Source organism: Podarcis erhardii (genome assembly GCF_964252035.2).
Source record: "Podarcis erhardii genome assembly, chromosome: 5".
In the NCBI taxonomy this organism is placed as follows: Eukaryota; Metazoa; Chordata; class Lepidosauria; order Squamata; family Lacertidae; genus Podarcis; species Podarcis erhardii.
This window is the reverse complement of record NC_138509.1, coordinates 32,610,493-32,630,666: the sequence shown is the minus strand read 5'-3', so window position 1 is coordinate 32,630,666 and position 20,174 is coordinate 32,610,493. Positions and strand designations below refer to the sequence as shown.

Genomic DNA, 20,174 nt, shown 5'->3' with positions numbered 1-20,174 from the left:
GGAGCAACTCATAGCATGCGGTGTGGTAGCCTTTTTTGAGGTTTTTGAAGACTTTGGTGATTTTTGAAGCTTTTCCAAAATCCGTGCTTCGCAAGACGAAAAAATCGCAAGACCAAAAAACTCGCAGAACGAATTAATTTTGTCTTGCGAGGTACCACTGTATTAGAAGGGCGCAGAGTGCTTCTGCAAAGACAGTGCAAAAAATCAAAACACCAACTCTACCCTTTTTTCTTTTTCTTTTTTTGCTTACTAGTTGTAATAACTGGAAATCTGATTATCTTTCAGTGTAGCTTCTTTATATTTATCTCCAATATTAGATAATTAGGCATTCAGTGATTATGCAGGAAAAAGCTTTCTGCATATATTGGTGTGGTTAAGCAGTTCAGAGAAGGCAACATTAATCTGTTGAGCTGATCACGGCTGTTAAGGTTTTCTTTGTGTTCTTTGTACAGCTATATTTTCTGTTTGTTTGAACAGCACTTGTACTAGGATTGACCTTGCTTGCCAACATTTAGGCTGTCAGTAGCCTATTTTACATAAGGAGTCAACTATAGGTTGAAGTCCTGATGCAGCTGAGTCAGATTTGACTTCTGTCTCAAGTCCTAAGTATATCCCTTTGAACTGGCTTTCATCTTCCCCATCTGCAATATGAACAAGTTGATTTAATAAATTGCCAAATGATGTCATAATCTCTCCAGCTTGTGAAAGTAAACTAATTTCAAATGAAATAACTCACCGTCTGTTAAAAGTGATGATAAAACCAAGTCAGATTACTGCCTTTTCTTCAAGCTCTTTTTTTATCCATACAAAATTAAGTAATTGTAATGGGCGAAATGTTTTTCTTTTCTCCCTTCATTATAGTTTGCATTAAGATTGTTTTTATTGTCTTTCCAACACCCCTCACTGTTAAAACTCAACTTTGACGTAGGTAAACATTCAAAAACAGCTGCAGGCAAAAAAAGGGAAGGTTCTAGAACAGCGGTTCTCAACCTGTGGGTCCCCAGATGTTGTTGGACTACAACTCCCATCATCCCTGAGCTCTGGCCTTGCTAGCTAGGGGTGATGGGAGTTGTAGTCCAGCAACATCTGGGGACCCACAGGTTGAGAAAGGCTGTTCTAGAATGCTCTTATCGTCTTTCTGTCCTCAAGTAGTTACTGGAAGTATATTTTAATTTTGATACTGCTTTTCCATATACGTAAGTTATACATGATGAAAGTTTACAGCTGAAGAACAAACTACATCCTGAAGTGGGGCCTGGGGTGTCTCAGGTGCATTGCTGCTTCCTGCCTTCACGTGGTTCCATGTCACAACTCATTGTTTGGCATTAGTGGGAACAGTGGAGAACTTAAGTCTTCAACTGTTTTGTCCAGGAGTAGACTCTTGATTCCCAGCAGCCCCAGTCACTATGGACAATGGTCAGGTATGATGGATATTGCAAGCCATGAACAATGAATGGACAACAAGTTACTCACCCTGATTTAGCAGCTTTCTGAAGCATAAGGTTGCCACCAACTATTAGTAGCTTCAGTAGTTGCTACTGAAAACGGGTGGGTGAAAGTAGAAATTACTTTTCCCACTTAAGAATGACTAGCTTTCAGTTGTACCATGGAAGCCAAAAGCCTTGGCTCCCAAACAAATGATCGAAACCCAGAAATGAGTGTTCCGCTTTTCGAATGATTTTTGGAAGCCAGACGTCCTGCAGCCAATCGTAAGCCATGCTTTGGTTTTTGGGCGGTTCCAGGAGTTGAACGGACTCCCGGAACGCATTCTGTTTGAAAACCAAGCCTGAGGTATTTTCTTCTTCTATTTTCTTCTGACTTTTCTATTAAGTACCAATAAGTATCTGCTTCTGGCCTTTCTCAAAAGAAGGAATATATCAAAACATTTTACCACAATAGGAGGAAGTACTGACATTCATTGCTAAGCTTCAAATCCACCCTTCTCTTGGAACGGAACACATCCCGAGAGAGAGGTGAGGTTATGCAAAAACAAAAAAATAGTATTACAGCTGCTCATAACGACTCTCAAGATAGCTAAAATACTTGCAGAGTCATTTGCTAGTCTTTCAACATGCATGGAAAATTAGGACATGGTCTACCTTAAACATGAATATCAATTAAAATAAACCTTAACAGTTCATTTATCAAACATCTATGGTAAAGAATGGACAATTGCTCCCAAACTTAAGTATAGCAGGTCGTGGATGATAAGTGTAACATTTGTTGAGGCCAAAAGAAACCCTCCACTCCACTTTGGTTCCAAGAATCTCATAAGGTCTTTTTCTCAGAGTGGCAGGCCCCAGTACAGAATTCTGTTGGGTTGAAACATCTACTGATCTTTCCTGAGGACAGGGCAGTTGCTGTGCCTTCTACATTTTGACTGATAAGCAGGCTCCTAAACTGAATGTGACCTCTATATAACTGATCTGAGTTTCCATCTGGAACATTTAATTAGGTAAATAAGCTGTTGAACCTAATGGGTGCTTCAACCGCATTTATCACTGCAACCTTATTCCAGCATTTTCGAACAAGAAAACAGTTGAGCACTCTGGCTTGGAAGCAGCGTATGGGCAATATTCCCAGAAAGAAGAAATGTGGGCTGATGGAATCCTTTTTATTTGCAGGATGAGAGTGTTATACACAGACAACGCCCAAGACAGGAAAAATTGTGAACTACCATAGAGAAACAATGAAGCAAATAATAATAATAATAATAATAATTCAGGTTTGATATATCAGTTCCTTAAAAGAAGTAGTCAAAACAAAACAAATTCCTTCCAGTAGCACCTTAAAGACCAACTAAGTCAGTTCTTGGTATGAGCTTTCGTGTGCATGCAAACTTCTTCAGATACACAAGAAGAAAGAAAGAAAGAAGTAGGAAACAGTTCAAACCGCAGAGAGCTTATAGCAATAGCAGTAAATACTAAGAGCCGCATTCTAAAGGCAAGTCTAACTACTTTCTGCCAGGAAGAAGGAATTCAGTTGCAGGCTGTCACAGAGGAAGTGAAATAGAAGATGAGAGCTGAACGCCTTTACTAAAGTGAACTTTACAAATAACTGTAGAGTATTCGTTTTTCAGCTGCCGGCTGGCTTCAAACTGTTTAGAAGTTTGTACAATTAAGCAGCATATAAATGTCACTAAATAAAATAAATAAATCACATTTCTGGTGGCGTAACCTTTTTAGAGGCTTTTGTTTTTAATTGGAACTTTGGCATTGTATCTAGCAAATAACTTTACAAAACATCGTGAGAGTCTTTAGACCAGAGCTTGCCAACATGTCACTGCCCATGGGATCCATGCCCCTCGCTCCTTTTCCCACTGAATTTGGGCCTGAAATACTCATTTTATTGTTGTCAACAGCAGAGGCTGTGGGGTGCCCACAACAATTGCAAATTATAGAATCAAATGTGCTCATGAGCCCGAAAAGGCTGGCTACCATTGCTTTAAACTTTGGATCAATTCTGAATTACCAGTTACACTGTAGAAAAGCACTTGGGAATGATTTCCATCAAGAACTGAAACACTGGAAGTTGCAGGGAGGAGCCACTGACCCTTAGCATCCTCCCCCCCCCTTACAAACCCAAAGTGTGAAATGGAACCACCCTCTCTGCCTATAAATGTCCTGCAGAAAATCTTAACATATGGAGTCACTGAAATTAGGATGCCAACTGGCACTCGGATATTTACCTGGAGCAGTAAATGATTGAATAAGTGTCTCTAAGTAGGCACAGGACCTTGCTTTTTGACCCATTCCTGAATCAGCTGATGGGCTATGGCTTGCTTAGGTGGCACCCAAAATGAGAGGTTGTCATCCTTGTCTTTGGAAGGTTTTGGGTTCCGCCCAAGAGCCTTCACCACTTCCCCATGGCTGAACCACTCGGCAGCTTCTAGCTCCTGTCTGTTGATATTAATCTGCAAATGAAAAGTTTTAAAAATAAAAACAGCGTCATAATGAGAGCTTAGAGTAGTGTTGTAGTTAACAGACAGGATGCCTCAAGTACCAATCTTGCCCCTGTCACACAATCACCTCGTGGCTAGACAATGGACTCCTGCCTCTCCCCCCAATCAATGTGAAGTTAATAACAATAACCTATCTTAACAGCAACTCCTGCAGCCTGGCTGGTGCCAAACATATTTCTCTGCTTTCCTTTGGACCACATCAATGAGACCGAGAGGGGGGTTTTGTCATATGAGCAGCCCAGGACCTCCATACACACTGCCCAGGCTTGTACCCCAGAAAGGTCACTTCAGTGCTGCTAACACAGAAAGTTGATCTCTCTCTCTCTCTTTTTTAATATGGAACGCTTCACGAATTTGCGTGTCATCCTTGTGCAGGGGCCATGCTAATCTTCTCTGTATCGTTCCAATTTTAGTATATGTGCTACCGAAGCGAGCACGAAAGTTGATCTCACCCCCAGAGGCACACTCCATTGTCTCTCGAGCCAGACAGATGCCAACAATGACAAATATGCATGTGTGTGTGTGTGTTTGTGTGCATACACACATATCTATTAGAGTCAGCTATTTACGACAGTGAAAATAACGTCTGCTTGCCAGGCTGCTTGGATAGACAAGCAGGGCTGGGAATACGAATGCACCTTCATGCTCTCCAGAACTGTTTTCGCTAGTCAAAACCACAGAAGAACCAAGACGGCGAAGGATTTTACGTCACTGATCATATACATTTAGATAAGCCAAGTCAATAAAGTTTGGTTTGGTAACCTTGGGTCCCCAGATGTTGTTGGACTACAACTCCCATCATCTCCAGCCAGTTTAGCCACTGGTCAGCGGTGATAGGAATTGTAGTCCAACAAGGTAAGTGGATAGTATGAAAGATTCCACCACCACCTCCTTACCTTGCTCCGTTGCGGGTTCACCAGGGCATGGCAGCCAATCATTAGTGTGCTGCTTGGGAATGGCCAATGCTGAGATGCAGAATAGCTGACAGACTCCACCTCTAACCCCACCTCTTCAGCCACTTCTCGCCGGAGTGTCTCTTCCAGAGTTTCACCTTGGAAGTAGAAAGAGTCTCTAAGGGCAGCATCGTATCCTGAGAGAACGCTTACAAGTTTTCTTTTGAGTAGGCATGAGGATATACCTCACGATAAGCATTTCTTGTTTATGCTTAGTGGATTTCCAGCCCACCTTTTAGGTTAAATGCCCTATTTCAACATAGTTCAAGCAGGGTTGGTCAAGCATAGTCAACCAACTTTTTTTTATCATGAAGGCTTGATGCTGGTAGTGTCTGAAGAGGTGGCTTGCCACCTGGTGGTACAACTGCCTTTGAAAAACCAGCATTTAATAGTTGCTTACTGTTACGTTTTCTTCTTAAATGAAATGCAGACTCATCCCTGTTGAGTTAGGATAAAAACCAATGACAAGAACTGTTCCATGAATTGTTCACATCTTTGAAAAGCCTACCTAACATTGTTAAGTCATAATGATTTATTGCAAGCCTTTAAAAAGTTAATTCACTATTTCACAATAGCAGTTAACTTACTTGTTTTTGACAAATAAACACAATGATTAAACTTGGTGATAATAAAGATAAATAAAAAATGCTTGATGGGACAGCTGACCAATTTATTTATTTTTTACTGGTCAAGTGCCCAACTAAGTTGGAAGAGTTGAGACTTGATCTTAATGCATATTCTGACAAGTGGAGAATTTACTTGGCTGGTGGATTGCTGGAGAGCCACTGTAAAAAGTGACTCCAGTGTTTTGGATCAAGCGAACCAACAGAACAGGGAACTACCGATGGAGATACACATGTTTCCTTTACAGGCTGGTTTCCCTCAGCACTTTAACAGAGCTCCTTTCTTCAGCTAATCTTTATCACCACCAGCACTAACTGCTAAATGCTAAACACGGGAATCTAAAATGGTAGAATATGGCTTCCTCATATCTACTTGCACCTTTTTCAGACTTCATCTTCAGCAGGAAAAATGCAGGAATAATGAAGTTCCTTCCAGAAATCCATTTTGCTTTTATGGTATTAATCCACTTTTACCTTTGAGCTGCAGCTCTTACAGTATTGTGCTATTTGGACCAATGGTGTGACACAGTACAAGACAGCTGTTATCATGAGTCCTAAAGGAGGACTCAGTCCAAACACCAAGTTAGGCCAAGCAAGGAACCCAATTTGGCCAGCAAAGCTGTTTTCCCCAAACCAAGGCTACGTACCCCACACCTGAAATCATACGTGACATTAATTGAGGGGCAGGTAGAGACATGGTTGGATTGTCTGTGCAACCAAGTTTTTCAAGGAGAACTCAATCACATAACCACTCCCTGAAGAAAGCAGGCCTTAAATCACTACCCATCCAGCACTGATGCTGAAAATATAATTGCAAAAAGCCTAACACAAATGGTTTTCAATTTGCAAAATGTCTAAGTCCATCAAAGTACTTCAAGAACTGACTCAATCATTGTTAGTTTCAGCGTACAGTGGTGCCCCGCAAGACGAATGCCTCGCAAGATGAAAAACTCGCTAGACGAAAGAGTTTTCCGTTTTTTGAGTCGTTCCGCAAGACGAATTTCCCTATGGGCTTGTTTCACAAGGCGAAACGTCTTGTGAGTTCTTGCGAGTTTGTTTCCTTTTTCTTAAAGCTGCTAAGCCGCTAATAGCCGCTAAGCCGCTAATAGCCGCTAAGCCGCTAATAGCCGTGCTTTGCAAGACGAAAAAACCGCAAGACAAAGAGACTCGTGGAACGGATTAATTTTGTCTTGCGAGGCACCACTGTAAGTGCAATACAGCTACAGTAGTGCCCCGCAAGACGAACGCCTCGCAAGACGAAAAACCCGCTAGACGAAAGGGTTTTACCGTTTTGGAGGCGCTTCACTAAACGAATTTCCCTATGGGGTTGCTTCGCACGACGAAAATGTCTTGCGAGTTCCCACATTTTTTCCCCGCTTTTTTCGCCCTTTTCCTAAGCCGCTAAGCCGCTTAACAGCTGATCCGCTGATAAGCCGCTTCTCAGCTGATCGCTAAAAGCCACTAGACCGCTAATAGCGCTAATCCGCTAAGCCGTCAATGGGCTTGCTTCGCAAGACAAAAAAAACGCTAGACGAAGAGAATCGCGGAACGGATTAATTTCGTCTTGCGAGGCACCACTGTATTAATTGTTGCTTCCCCAGGTTCGTAAGTTACGTGTCAGACAATGAGCAAATTCTTGTTAGGTTCCCCACAACTCATCATATATCATCTCTGAAGTGAGCAAGTTTTCTACCACATGCTATGAGGTAGCAGCCCTCTAATTAGAATACTGTGCATGCAAACTTAACAGTCTGGTGTCACATGTTTCCTTACCTATATCACAGAAGCCAGACAGAGCACTGTACATCCCTTTAGGAAACGATGCTTGCCGTACGAGAAGGCATCGACTCCCATCGGACACCAAAGTAATAACGACTGGAGACATCTTTTTATGTTTAAAAAAAAAAAGCCAAAAAGGACAAGAAATTGAGAGAGGGATCAGACCTGCTAATTCCAATATGGAGTACAAACTGCAACCACAGGAGCGGGATGTGTGAAAAATGCAAGCGACCACTACAAAGGCCCCCACACTTACACTTTCCTGGCTGTTATGGGCAGACCCTGGAGCAAAATAATTGGCAGTTCAGAACACAGGATCCTGCTGCAGACTTTGGCACCATCCTGACTATCAGGGTCCACCTTAGTGCTCTTGCGGAAACAAGAGATGTGGAATGCATCTCTGTCTCTTTAAAACTTTTTCAAATAGCAGCTATGCAGGTGGGGTGGGGGCTGGGTGTGTTTGAAGATGCTAGGATTGGGATCCAATCCATGGTACTGGGGAATTCTGAAGGAGGGGGCCTTGATGGTTCCCCTGTTACAAATGTTTCCCTAGAGAAGCTTGTCTGACACCTTCACTAACATAATTCAGGCACCAAGCAAAGACTTCTCTGTTCTCTCAGGCCTTTGAACACCATCTTAATCCTTTAAAAATATTGAAAGTGACACTTTTATGGCTTTTATGATGGGCAGAAGGTGCTTTGTCCTTTTAGATTATTTTAGCTGTTTGTGATCAACTTTCTCTGTACAGTTTTAGGTTCCATATTATTTGACAACAAACAACAACAACAAAGCATACTATGATTACAATTAATTGATTATTTTCTTTTTGCTTTAATCACGGTAAATGGTTCAATTCTACATCGCCCAGAGAGCCCAGGTAACTGGGTGTCCAGTGAATATAATAAATTCCTGCTCCTTTCTTGGCAACCTTTCAAGGGCCACGTGACACCAGTGAGGGGAACCCAAAGTAGGTGGAGCACTGGATGCAAATTTTACATTTGTACAGTTGGCTAGTTTCTAGATACACCCACCCACCCTTCTCTGTCCCCCATCCAGACAAGCAAGATGCATGATCAGAGTTCAAAGACACGTGCCAACTGGACAAAAATATTTGAGGGTGCCCACCTGTGGGTAATAGATTATTTCACTGCTCTGACAGACCCGTTTGCTTCCAGCCAAGTTCTTCACTGTGAGTTGTCCAGTTTTCCCACAATACTGGTTGTTATCATGCCAACGAAGGAGAGCTTGAGCCTATAAACATCAATCAGGTTATAAAGAACGCTGAGAGGATACGAACTGCAACCCATTTGTTAACCCGCTCCCCCACCCATCAAAACTTGGTTTACAAAATAAGAACAAATTGCTCCAGGAAATGCATATTTTCTTTCCATATGGCACAGGTGTGAGGAATCTTTGGCCTGCCAGATGTTGCTGAACCACAACTTCCATCATCCCTAGTCATTGGCCATCTTGGGGGGCTGAGGGAAGTTGTAGTTCAAGAACATCTGAAGGTTCCAAGGTTCCCCACACATCCTCTAACAGTAGCACAATCTCTAAGAGAAAAACCCTCAGGTCAAGTAGGCTAGGCAGAGGCTTGCCCAAGAATAACAACTGAGCTTCATGGATGAGAAACAGATTTGAGATTCCCACAACCAAACACAACACTCTAGACAATACACCATGCTAGCCTTGTAACAAAAGGAGCCACCCACCATCTTCTTTGGCCTCCGTGTCCACTTGCTCTCAGGAGCGGGCTTCTCAAGTATTGCCAGGGGGTTTATAAAATCAGAATAAATTACTCCCCAATGGATTGCTTTCCTTAATCACCACTGCAGCCCTTCGAGGGCTTTATTGTCTTCAAGAGCCCACTTTGATGCCCCTCAAGTAAGAGCATCACAACTGTTGAGTGTATGAACATCTTTGGTCCTGGACAACCCAATTGCCAGCTCCGGTAAGAGTTGGTTCTCCCGCAGTGTGATGAATAAACAACAGCCGACACTGCCGTGGGCTGGGCACACTTCAACCAAAAAGATAAAAGCATTTCTTGAGGACTTTGATGTGGTAAAGTGAAATGTGGGAACCAGCCCCAAACCGCAAAAAGCATAAGAAGCGGTTCAGTTTCACCCTCCCTCTTACATCAATGTGTTCTACATAGGAAGCTGCACCATAGTGAATTAGGTCCATCTTGTATACACTGACTGGCAGGAGGTCTCCAGAATTTCAGGTAGGGTTCTCTTCCAGCTCTTCCTGGAGATGCCAGAAAGTGCACCTAGGATGCTAAGCCAAGGTTCAACCACCTAAGGCAGGGGTCAGCAACCTTTTTCAGCCATGTGCCAATCCACTGTCCTTCAGACCATGTGGTGGGCCAGACTATATTGGGGGGGGGGGGAATGAATGAATTCCTATGCCCCATAAAAAAACCCAGAGATGCATTTTAAATAAAAGCACACATTCTACTCATGTAAAAACACGCTGATTCCTGGACGGTCTGCGGGCCGTATTGAGAAGGTGATTGGGCTGCATCTGGCCCACAGGCCTTAGTTTGCCTACCCCTGACCTAAGGGATTGTGTAGTGGAGCCTCTAGCAGCAAGTGGCAGCGTTGTCTCAATATCACAGAGGGGCAAGGAATGACAGGCCCCAGGTTCTTTGGCTAAAATATTCGGCCCACTCTGATCAGGGTCTCTGAATGTCATTGGCTCAGCTGGGCTGTCCTGACTGCAGGCAAACGGGCCTACAGTGATGGAAGGAGGGTTGGAGGACTGAGGCAGAGAGGATAAGGCTAGAAGGACATTTGTGAGGAGAATAAGAAGTGGGAGAGAAAATTAGTTCACAGGGCCAGAACCTGCGGAGGTAAGAAAATCTGGATTCTAAAAACACTCATTTGAATTAACAGCTCCATCTTGGTCTTCAGCTTTCTAACATTAATATAATATCCAACACAAGCAGTCTCTGTGTTTACACGTAAAATCATACCGTGGAAATCAAACTGGCATCTTCTTCTTGTAACTGGAAGAAAGCTTTCCTCATTTCCCCAAATGATCCATTGAGTTCAGCTTCAAGGGCAGATCTTTCCAAGGATCCTGGAATTCAATAAATCTGTGGGAATTGGATATCTCAGTTACTACCCCTACCCCCACGCCCTTTGATCTATATCACTAGCACATGATTATGGCACTGTAGCTGATAATAATAATAATAATAATAAATTTAGTATTTACACCCTGCCCATCTGGCTGGGTTTCCCCAGCCACTCTGGGCGGCTCTCAGATGAGACTACTGCTGTCACACAGGCGTCAACGTCATCCCAAAAGCAGTATGTTCTTACAAAATGAAGACACATTAGGACAAATCGACTTCAGTGAAAAGCGGGTGTGAAAAATATAGGCCTGTATACAAGTTTGAAGGTAACACCATATTATTCAGGATGGTGAAAGGCCAACTTTTCTGCGAAGTGTTCCAGAAGAATGGCTCCAAATTGAGTGAGTGAATGGGCACCAAAATAAGAAATCAAATTCAATACAATTAAGCATAAAGGGATGCATATTGGGGCACACTACTGGGGGCTGAAGAACTGGCTATCTCCCACCTTCGGATTAGAGCAGGATATATATGTATTGTTATGGGTTGGGGGGCCAGTCTGGATGATATCCTTGGATCCCTTTCAGGCCTGTGATCCTGTATCCAGTGAGGCTTAGAATCTAGTAGTAGAACAAGCTGCTGAACTTCTCAGACAAGTTTCCTTGCAAGTTTCCTTGCCTTCAGTGTTTCTCAAACTTGGGTCACCAGCTGTTGCTGGACTACAACTCCCACCATCCCTTGCTAGAAGGACCAATGATGAGGGATGATGGGAGTTGTAGTTAAGTGCTCTCATCAGCATCTCAACTAAGCAATGGCACTCTCCAAGGAGGGGCGTGGATAGGCTTCCTTGCTCCCTGCACTTGGCTAGATGCCACCTCATCCTAGGTAGAAGAACAATAGCCAGAGTTGTGTCTGGGAGTTTGCTGGTAGGTGCTAGAAGCTGGTTATAGAGACATGTCAGTTCTGTATGGGACTTGGCAATTCCCTGGAAACCTAATCAAGAAGCAAGATGTGTTGGGTTGTTAATGCTGTGAGCCCCTATGTTCTTTCTCTGTGTGTAAACAAAGCCACATATCCTAAAAATACCACAGTCGCTACTGAACTTCATTCCAAGGAAACTGAACCCTGGGTAAGTGCAGGAACCTCTGCAGTCTTTTGCTGCTTGAAGATTCGGGTTGCATGCAACAGTATACAAAAGGTCATTCTAACCTAGGTCCAAAGCAAAATACGGCCTGCACTCATTTGAACATCCAACCAGCATGGAATCCTCTATCTTTTCTTCGCTCTGTCTGAACTTCTCTAGAATCCTCTTAATTTCTGAAAACCAGACAAACAGAGGAAGAGGAAGCTTAGAAAGGCACATCAGCGCAACATTGGTTAACATTTATGTAATCTGGGACAGCTGTAGGGCTGGGTGATGTCCGCTTTTCAACATTGCGATGTATCACCAGCCAAACATCACAATATGACGATATATTGCTTTGTTGAAATGGAGGAGATGGAACACACACACACACCAAGCTAGGAGAGGGGAAAGACGAGCACCGTCTTCTTGCTCGCTAGCTTCCCCAGCACCACAGTCCCTTCCTCTCAGGGCAGCTTATTCTCCAAGGAGCTGATATGTCCTCTGGGCTCCGGTGCACTCCTGCCCAGTCTGAAGTCTCCTTCACCACCCGCCCGATTCTCCACACTCCTTCACCGCACGCCCAATCTCACAGCTCTTTCCTTCACACACTCACAACCTCATTTCAAGCATCCTTCACCACATGCCTGATTCTCCCTGTGCCTTCCTTCTCTCTCACACACCCTGATTTCAAGCATCCTTCATCACTGATGTATCAGTACATCGCCCAGGCCTAGACCGCTGTCCTAAAACAAAAGCCACAGGTATATTTTATAAATCTCTACCACAAAACCTGAAGTCGTTTTGAAATTTGTTTCACAGTTGAAAATTTCATAGGAACATAAACACAGCCTTGCTAGATCAGGCCTGTGGCACCTCTAGTACAGAGGTTTTCAACCTTTTTGAGTCCATGGCTCCCTTGACCTACTACATTCTTTCTGCGGCATGCCTGTGGGGCTCGGAAACCCAGTTATGTCACCCCTTGCCATCATGCTTAAAAGTTTCATCAAGGAACGCCAGGAATTTAAGTTTTATTAGAGTGCTGATACCTTCCTGCTGAAAATTTCTGACCCCTGACTTCTCTCTCTCTCCCCCCTCCCATTTAAACTCAGTGATACAGAAGCCAACCGCAGGAGAAGGAAAACCCAATGACAGACAGAGACAACAAATTTTAGGTTTATCCCTGTCCTCTCTCATCCTTCTCACTGTTGAGTTCTCCAAGGACAACACTGAGGCTGAGGTGGAAGGAAGCGGACAGGCAGTGCTTCCCGCTGGACTGCTTGTAAGTAATAAGGCTGGCAGGTGGGGGCTGGCCGGTTAGTGAGGCAATGCCTTCTTTGCCCTAACGGACCACCTTCCACTGCTTAATCTACTGTTCTCCCAGGTTCTCTGGGAGCAGGCACTAAAAGCATCTTTAACACCTTAACAGATAGGACATTTCTCGTGAAAAGGAAGGATTGTTGCAGAATAAACTTGTTACCTGCTGCATTTAACTTTGGCACCAGGAGCATGTTTCCTTTCTCTTGCAGTAAGGGAGAGTAGTTGTGAAACAGGAAGAAAGTTCCCAAGTTAGAGGCTTTCCTGCAAGCGTCATCATTGTCTTTTAGCTCGGACATATACCTGCAGGTAGAAAAGGATCAGAAAGTGCAGCACATGAAGAAGACTAACTGTGCAAGCCTACGCATCTGTTCCTACGGTATTTTCTCCAGGCGAGTTTCCCACTGCAGCCCAACATGTAATTTCCTTACTTACTTCTACACAGAAGTAAGTCCATCTCAGATCAATGGGGGTTATTCCCAGTACAGTGGTACCTCGGGTTAAGTATTTAATTTGTTCTGGAGGTCTGTTCTTAACCTGAAACTGTTCTTAACCTGAAGACCACTTTAGCTAATGGGGCCTCCTGCCGCCGCCGTGCCACTGGAGGACGATTTCTGTTCTCATCCTGAAGCAAAGTTCTTAACCCAAGGTACTATTTCTGGGTTAGCGGAGTCTGTAACCTGAAGCGTATGTAACCCGAGGTACCACTGTACAGGGAATATGGGTACAGGGCTGTATCCAAAGTATTCTGTGGCAGAACCTGTTGTTGCATTCTCCATCTTTGTGCTGCAGATACTTGAAAAAATACTGATAATACAAGGTCTATTATTGACTGATTGATTGAATTTATATCTTACCTTTCCTCCCAGACAAGCCCATGCCAGCAAACGTATCCATAATTTAGCAACAACAGCAAAAAAAACCAACATTCTAAAACCTTCTAAAAACAATTACAGTGAAAACGAAAAACAGTTACAATTAAAAACACGATTCTATCCAGAGATTGCTATGAACCTTAGTCTTCAGCCACCAGATGTTTGGGTAATTAAAACAGTAAGCCGTAAAAACATACTGGAGTAATTCTAGCTTTATCCCATTAACAACAAATTCTAGCATATTGGGCTCAAATTCCCCACAGGTTAAGCATTTACCTCATTTTCTTGACATAGGTTGAATGCAGCCTGGAATACAGAGAAGAAGCTCTTCTATATCCCACTCGATAGACCAAAGTGATTACCATCTTGTGTGCCATAGCTTAAAAACAAGAAAAATACCATATTATTATTAATAAGTCATACATATGCACAGATATACATCTTCAATGATATATATGCACACACACTCAAACACACATGACTTATAATAACCCTGATGGATCCTCATTTATGAATGAGGAAAATCAACACTGTGAACCCATATTGCATTTTTAGGAAAATCAAGTTCTTTCAATATTCAATAAAAATGAATAAAAACCCGATTTACCACAAGCATACCTTACTGCCTTTTTTCTCTCTTGTTCTTGTAAAAACTGTAAGTTAAACCATTAATGCAAACACCCACATTTTCTGTCTGCTCACCTACAGAAGGTATCATTTACAGTCAGTAAAACTCTTGCTACTGCAACTATGCATTAAATGAATTTCTTATGTTCCACCTTAACTGCACCATCCAAACAGAACAGGAAAAAACAAACAGGGTGTCATAGAATCCTGTAGTATCCTCAGATCTTTACTGTCTGACAACAGACATTTGAGAAGAAACTGTACTTTGCCCTAAAAGTCACAGACAGAAGAGAGTTCAGGAACAGCTGCAGAAGCCCCAGCTCTTCCTACTTACCAGAAAAAAAGTCCTTATTTTCTGGTAGCTCTCCCTCCCCGTGGAATGTATTTTAAAAAGCACAAAGGTACATTAACTTTCCTTCCATTCTATCCGCCAATAATAGTTGCTGCCTGCATTACAGTTGCAGCTATTCTATCAAGCAGGAGACTAAAATGCAATCCTATGCATGTTTACTCAGTAGAAAGCCCTTGACTCCCACTTAATTTGATGGGATTTATTTATTATTTCTGTTTCTATACCATTTGCCATTCAAAATTGCAAAGCGGATCAGAGATAAAAGTATATAAAAATATTAAAAAGTATAAAATATGCAATAACAATGGAAATACTGTAACTTCAGTTGCAAGATGATTTACTGACATGGTGCAGAGTTAAGAGTATCTGATTTGAGAGAAACCCAGGATGAAATCTCTACTCAGTCATGTGACTCACTGGATCAGACACAGCCTCTGAGCTTACTCAGTACTTCTACAGTAGTACTACAGTAGGCGAACAAAAGTATTCAGGCATATGCAAAAGTGGAAAGAGAGAAGCACTCAGAAATTAATTTTTAGTTTTGAAAACAAGATGTGTTCCGTATTACAAATGTCCTATTTCGATCTGTGCAATGTCAAAGAGCAAGAAAGAGTTATATGTAAGCGGGATTTCTGTCATCAGTGAAGGAATTCAAAGTCCCAGGAAGGCTCTGTGGCGGGTTCTTCCATACCGTAAATGTTAAATCAATCACAGAGAAGTTGAACTTCAGATCTCAAAAGTGCAGTTTTGCTTTTTCCTCCAAGCTGCTTCTCAGTCTTAAATCCCTGCAGGGTCAGACAGTAGTCAAGAATGACAAATTAAAGCTTTTCACTTACTGTTATATAAAAGCACACGGCAGTTTCCGTCAGCAGGAAGCATTTAGCAAACACTCCACACTGATTGGCGCTCGGTTCAGCTTGTCTATTAATCCGAACTACACTACCCATAATCCTTTGGCTCAAAATGGGCCTCTGGGAAGTGTAGTTCAGCAGGTACCATTGCATTAACAACATAACCAAGAGTGGAGGTACCTATGCTGAAAGTGCTCTAAAGTGCTTACCAATGTTAGTAGGATTTCGATAGCCCCTTCCTCATTTTCCTGGTTTAAATCAGGGGTCAGCAAACTTTTTCAGCAGGGGGCCGGTCCACTGTCCCTTAGACCTTGTGGGGGGGGGCAGACTATATGTCGCCATGATTATGACCCACATTTTTTGCAAAAACCCTTATTGGGACCAACCCCAATGCTGCACAAATGTGATTGGGGGGGGGGGGTCCTCATGCACACACACTGCTTCCTTTGCTTTTTACACGTTGACACTTATTATTTCTCTCGTAAGGCGGGGTGGGGAGCTGAGGTAAGTGCACCATTCCTGTCAGCCTTGGAGAGCGTGTGCACATGCGTGGGTGAAAGGAAAAGCCGTTGGCCACGCTAAGTCAGGCTGGCGCCACTCAAGCAAAAACGTTCTTTTCCCTGCGTGAGGGAAGACTAAAGGACCCCTGACCATTAGGTCCAGTCATGGCCGACTCTGGGGTTGCGGCGCTCATCTCGCTTTATTGGCCAAGGGAGCCGGCGTACAGCTTCCAGGTCATGTGGCCAGCATGAGTAAGCCGCTTCTGGCGAACCAGAGCAGCGCACGGAAACGCCGTTTACCTTCCCGCCTATTTATCTACTTGCACTTTGACGTGCTTTCAAACTGCTAGGTTGTCAGGAGCAGGGACCAAGCAACGGGAGCTCACCCCATCATGGGGATTTGAACCACCGACCTTCTGATCGGCAAGTCCTAGGCTCTGTGGTTTAACCCACAGCACCACCCGCGTCCAAGGGAAGACTAGGCGGCTGCTATTTACCTTTCCATGGCTTGCACCATGTAGCTAACAAGCAGCCTCCCTAGTAAAGCACTGAACTGCTTTGGAGTGCAACCGCCCAGGCGCTCCCCGCTTCCTTTAGCGGGGAGCACTGCCTCCACAGACACCGGCGGGCGTCGGTCCCAAGACACCTCCGAGCCCCTGCCGCCGCAACTGCCCTTCCTGAGGTCAGTCGCCAGCAGCTCCATGGTGGAAATCCGAACTGTGGCTCCTTTTCACTCTTCCCCACCCCGGAAGAAAATATTGCTGCATGCGCACGACGGACGGAGAAGGGGCTTGTCTCAAGTAGCCACCCGTCTCACTTTTGACCCCCAAGCCTGGCTGAGTCGCAAAAACCATCACACACACACGCACTATGCTGGCTGCCTGGATTCCTGGACCGTCTGCAGGCCAGATCTAGAAGGCAATTGGGCCTGATCCAACCCGCGGACCTTAGTTTGCCAACCCATGGTTTAAATTTATGCAATGCTTCACACAGCCAAAAGGAGTCCTGAAAGGCATCAGTACACAAAAAATAAAGCTAACAATAGAAAATGTGTTAAAGCAATGCAAATGTACTAAAAGTGTTTCTCCCAAAAAATTATCTACCATATAAAAAAACACTTTCATCAAACACAATAATGAACACCAAAAATTATTACAGCAGGAAATTATTGTTAGTAATTACAACACAAAAATAAATGAGCAAGCCGCTTTTTAAAAGCAACAACAACAAAATATTTGTCAACCTGTGGCTTTCCCGGAGGCATCTAGTTGGGGAAAAGGATGCTGAACTAGATCTTATCTTCCTCTGCCCTTACGTTAGTAGTGTTTACGCAGAATTGCTATACTATTGTTTTCTATTTTCCCAATAAGACTGCCAGCTCAAATTTCTGGTTTCTGTATTGGGACTGCAGGTGACCTTTCTAGTTGTGATAGTGGAACTCAGAGCCAGGCCCTGGGCAGAACCAGCTATTTATTTATGGATCCAGATTTTGGTGCGGTTTGGAGCAGAATCCAGAATAAATGCGTAAGATGCCACGCAAATCTTTTTGTATTCATCTGATGTGAACCATTAAGGCGGTGGGGGGGGGACCAGCCTTAACTGCCTCTTGCTTCTCTGGCAACTGGCCCAGCAGCAAAATTACATTCACAGGAACAAATGTACCTGCTTTGTACCAAGCCAGGTAATTGGTCTTTCTACCTCAGTGTTGGATGTCCAGAATTTCAGTCAGAGAATTTCCTCAGTTCTACCCAGGGCTTTTTTTCAGCCAGAACTCCTCAGAGCCTGGAGCTGTTTGAGTACTGCAGCCAACACTGATCTTACTGAATGAGGAGTCAGTAACAATATTCAGTCTACAGTGGTACCTCGGGTTACATACGCTTCAGGTTACATACGCTTCAGGTTACAGACTCCGCTAACCCAGAAATAGTACCTCGGGTTAAGAACTTTGCTTCAGGATGAGAAAAGAAATTGCGTGATGGCAGCGGGAGGCCCCATTAGATAAAGTGGTACTTCAGGTTAAGAACGGACCTCCAGAACGAATTAAGTTCTTAACCCGAGGCACCACTGTATAGGGGGGGAAAGTTAAATGAAGTCTCTGAAGTTGTGTAGATTAAACAACCACTTTGAGGATGCCATTTGTATGCTTAAGGCACTCTGGCTGATGAATTCTTAAACTAAACTATAAATAAATAAATAAATGGGAGTATTTACAAAGTATATTGATAGTGCCATCCTTTTTGTTTTGTTCTCAAAGACAGTAATAAAGGTTGCCAGGCATTTAACTGGAAGATATATATCCATACACAATTTTAAAAATGAGCCATTACGGGGATACGGCACACTTGTTCTTCGAATAATATACAGCACTGCCGAGTTATGCTTGAGTGTTTCTCACGAGCTTCTTGAATATAGCAAACACTATCCAGTTAATCCACAAGGCTAATAGGATTAACTGAGAAAACAGCTCACGTAAATCTCTTTATAACAAGCAAGACTAGAGTAGTGTCTATGATAAAGGAAATGTCTGGCTTGCTTGGCAGAAAGATAGATGGAGCTTTCGTCTATTAACATATAATGCTTCTAACACAGTTTACTTGAAAAATTACTGTGCTATGCTGTGGGTAAGGAGACTGATTTTATAAGCCATTATGGTCACATTGGCACTATGCATTTAACTCAGTATGATGCCCCATTAACAGTCTTGGCTTTCACCAAAGAATTCTGGAACTATAATTTTTTAAGGATGGTGGGAGTTGTTGGTGTTAGTCTGGTAAAAGGAAAAAATAAAATATATTAAAATAAAAAGGAGAATTCCCTGGCTGCCTAAGATAAAGTTTTTTGGGTGAGTACTCTTTGGTGAAGAAGCCCCAGCAGAGATTTAAAATCACAAAAATGCACCAAAGTAAAGTGTGGAAATATAGGTTGTTAGACCTTTAACCCTTACAAGTTGCTTCCAGAGTTCCCCACTTCCCTTAGCATAGAAAGAGACTACACATTTGGGAAGTTAAAAAATGCCTTACTTACAAACTCTCCAAAGGTCATATTCATGTCCTTTCCCATACAGCACTACAAAACACAGGCAGTTTAACTGGAGTTTCAAAAAGAGGTAAATTATTTGTATAGAAACACAAAGATGGTTTGCTTAAACCAAGTGGTCTAAGCCTGGAGCATCCAGCTTTGACCTCGTCACTTGGTGCAAGTGGGAGAACAAAGGACAGGCTACTCTATGGCTTTAACCCCTTCGTGCATTAATTAGAGTTAAGCATACTGGTTATATGAGGCTGATTTATCAGTTACATGACCTCTATTACCCTCAGACCATTGTAGCTCTGTGAGGAGAACAGCAGTCTCCTAGCACTGCTTATAAACCTTAAACTACAGTTCTTATGATTCTTTGGGGGAAACCAAGTAGTATCATAGTGCCTTAAAATATAGTGCAGATGTGGACTATATGCGTGAAGTTCTTCCATAAGCTGGGCCCCGCAAATGGCCCTGACCCCAACAACATGTGATTTCCCTCCTACCGCACCGCACCATAACACCCACCTGTTGAGTGTGGCTTTCTGAACAGGGGAAGCCTTTGCATGTAGGGTTCCATGGGAACTGTGACCCCAGTCATTGCTGAGATGTCCCATGCTCAGTGTGAGAATCCTGAGGGCAGGGCCAGCTCCACTGCCACTTCCAGAGTGTGGACCATGTGTGCACATATAATATCTGAAGTAGCTACTGTTGGGCTAAAGGTGGGTCCTGGTCTAAGAATGTTAATGACTACCGTTCTAGGTCATACTATGGGGAACATCCCCATGGAGCATCCTTCTAAAGGAAAAACAAATATGCCTTTTCGTTATTTAAAAAACCCCAAAGTAAGAGTTGCTTCTGTGTAGTTAAGTCCCACACCGCACTGGTAACATCAGAAGGAAGGATTTATATGGACTGAGCAAATTACATGGTTCTTACTGTTGTTGGTACAGTGGTACCTCGGGTTATATATGCTTCAGGTTACAGACGCTTCAGGTTACAGACTCTGCTAACCCAGAAATAGCACCTCGGGTTAAGAACTTTGCTTCAGGATGAGAACAGAAATCACACAGCAGCGGCGCAGCGGCAGCAGGAGGCCCCATTAGCTAAAGTGGT

At 43.3% G+C, this 20,174-nt stretch overlaps 1 protein-coding gene across 5 annotated transcripts; it reads right to left on the bottom strand.

The window, feature by feature from the left end:
- Window positions 1–166: 166 nt before the first annotated feature.
- Window positions 167–18,780, bottom strand: NUDT13 (nudix hydrolase 13). Of its 5 annotated transcripts, none has more exons than XM_081861949.1 (10): window positions 15,526–15,613; window positions 13,987–14,089; window positions 12,999–13,138; window positions 11,605–11,712; window positions 10,291–10,397; window positions 8,442–8,567; window positions 7,311–7,422; window positions 4,858–5,012; window positions 3,689–3,913; window positions 167–641 (listed from the first exon to the last, which is right to left on the bottom strand). In XM_081861949.1, the coding sequence occupies exons 1-9, from the start codon at window positions 15,566–15,568 to the stop codon at window positions 3,719–3,721; spliced, it is 1,089 nt and encodes a 362-aa protein (XP_081718075.1). In that variant the 5' UTR covers window positions 15,569–15,613; the 3' UTR covers window positions 167–641; window positions 3,689–3,718. The 5 variants fall into 5 exon arrangements, with proteins under 5 accessions (XP_081718075.1, XP_081718077.1, XP_081718074.1 ...); XM_081861951.1 differs by lacking the exons at window positions 167–641; window positions 15,526–15,613 and adding exons at window positions 15,381–15,474; window positions 18,647–18,780 and having other exon boundaries at window positions 3,590–3,913; XM_081861948.1 differs by lacking the exon at window positions 167–641 and having other exon boundaries at window positions 3,590–3,913.
- Between the last annotated feature and the right edge of the window lie 1,394 nt (window positions 18,781–20,174).

Bases quoted from the DNA above. Each gene is read 5' to 3' on its own strand.
- NUDT13 (XM_081861949.1), bottom strand. From the start codon at position 15,568: ATGCTTCCTGCTGACGGAAACTGCCGTGTGCTTTTATATAACA. The intron at 10,398-11,604 runs GTTAGAATGACC...ATTGAATTCCAG, and splicing joins GTATTTTGCTTTGGACCTAG to GATCCTTGGAAAGATCTGCC. The intron at 8,568-10,290 runs GTATGATTTTAC...TGATGTTTATAG, and splicing joins ATGCCAGTTTGATTTCCACG to GCTCAAGCTCTCCTTCGTTG.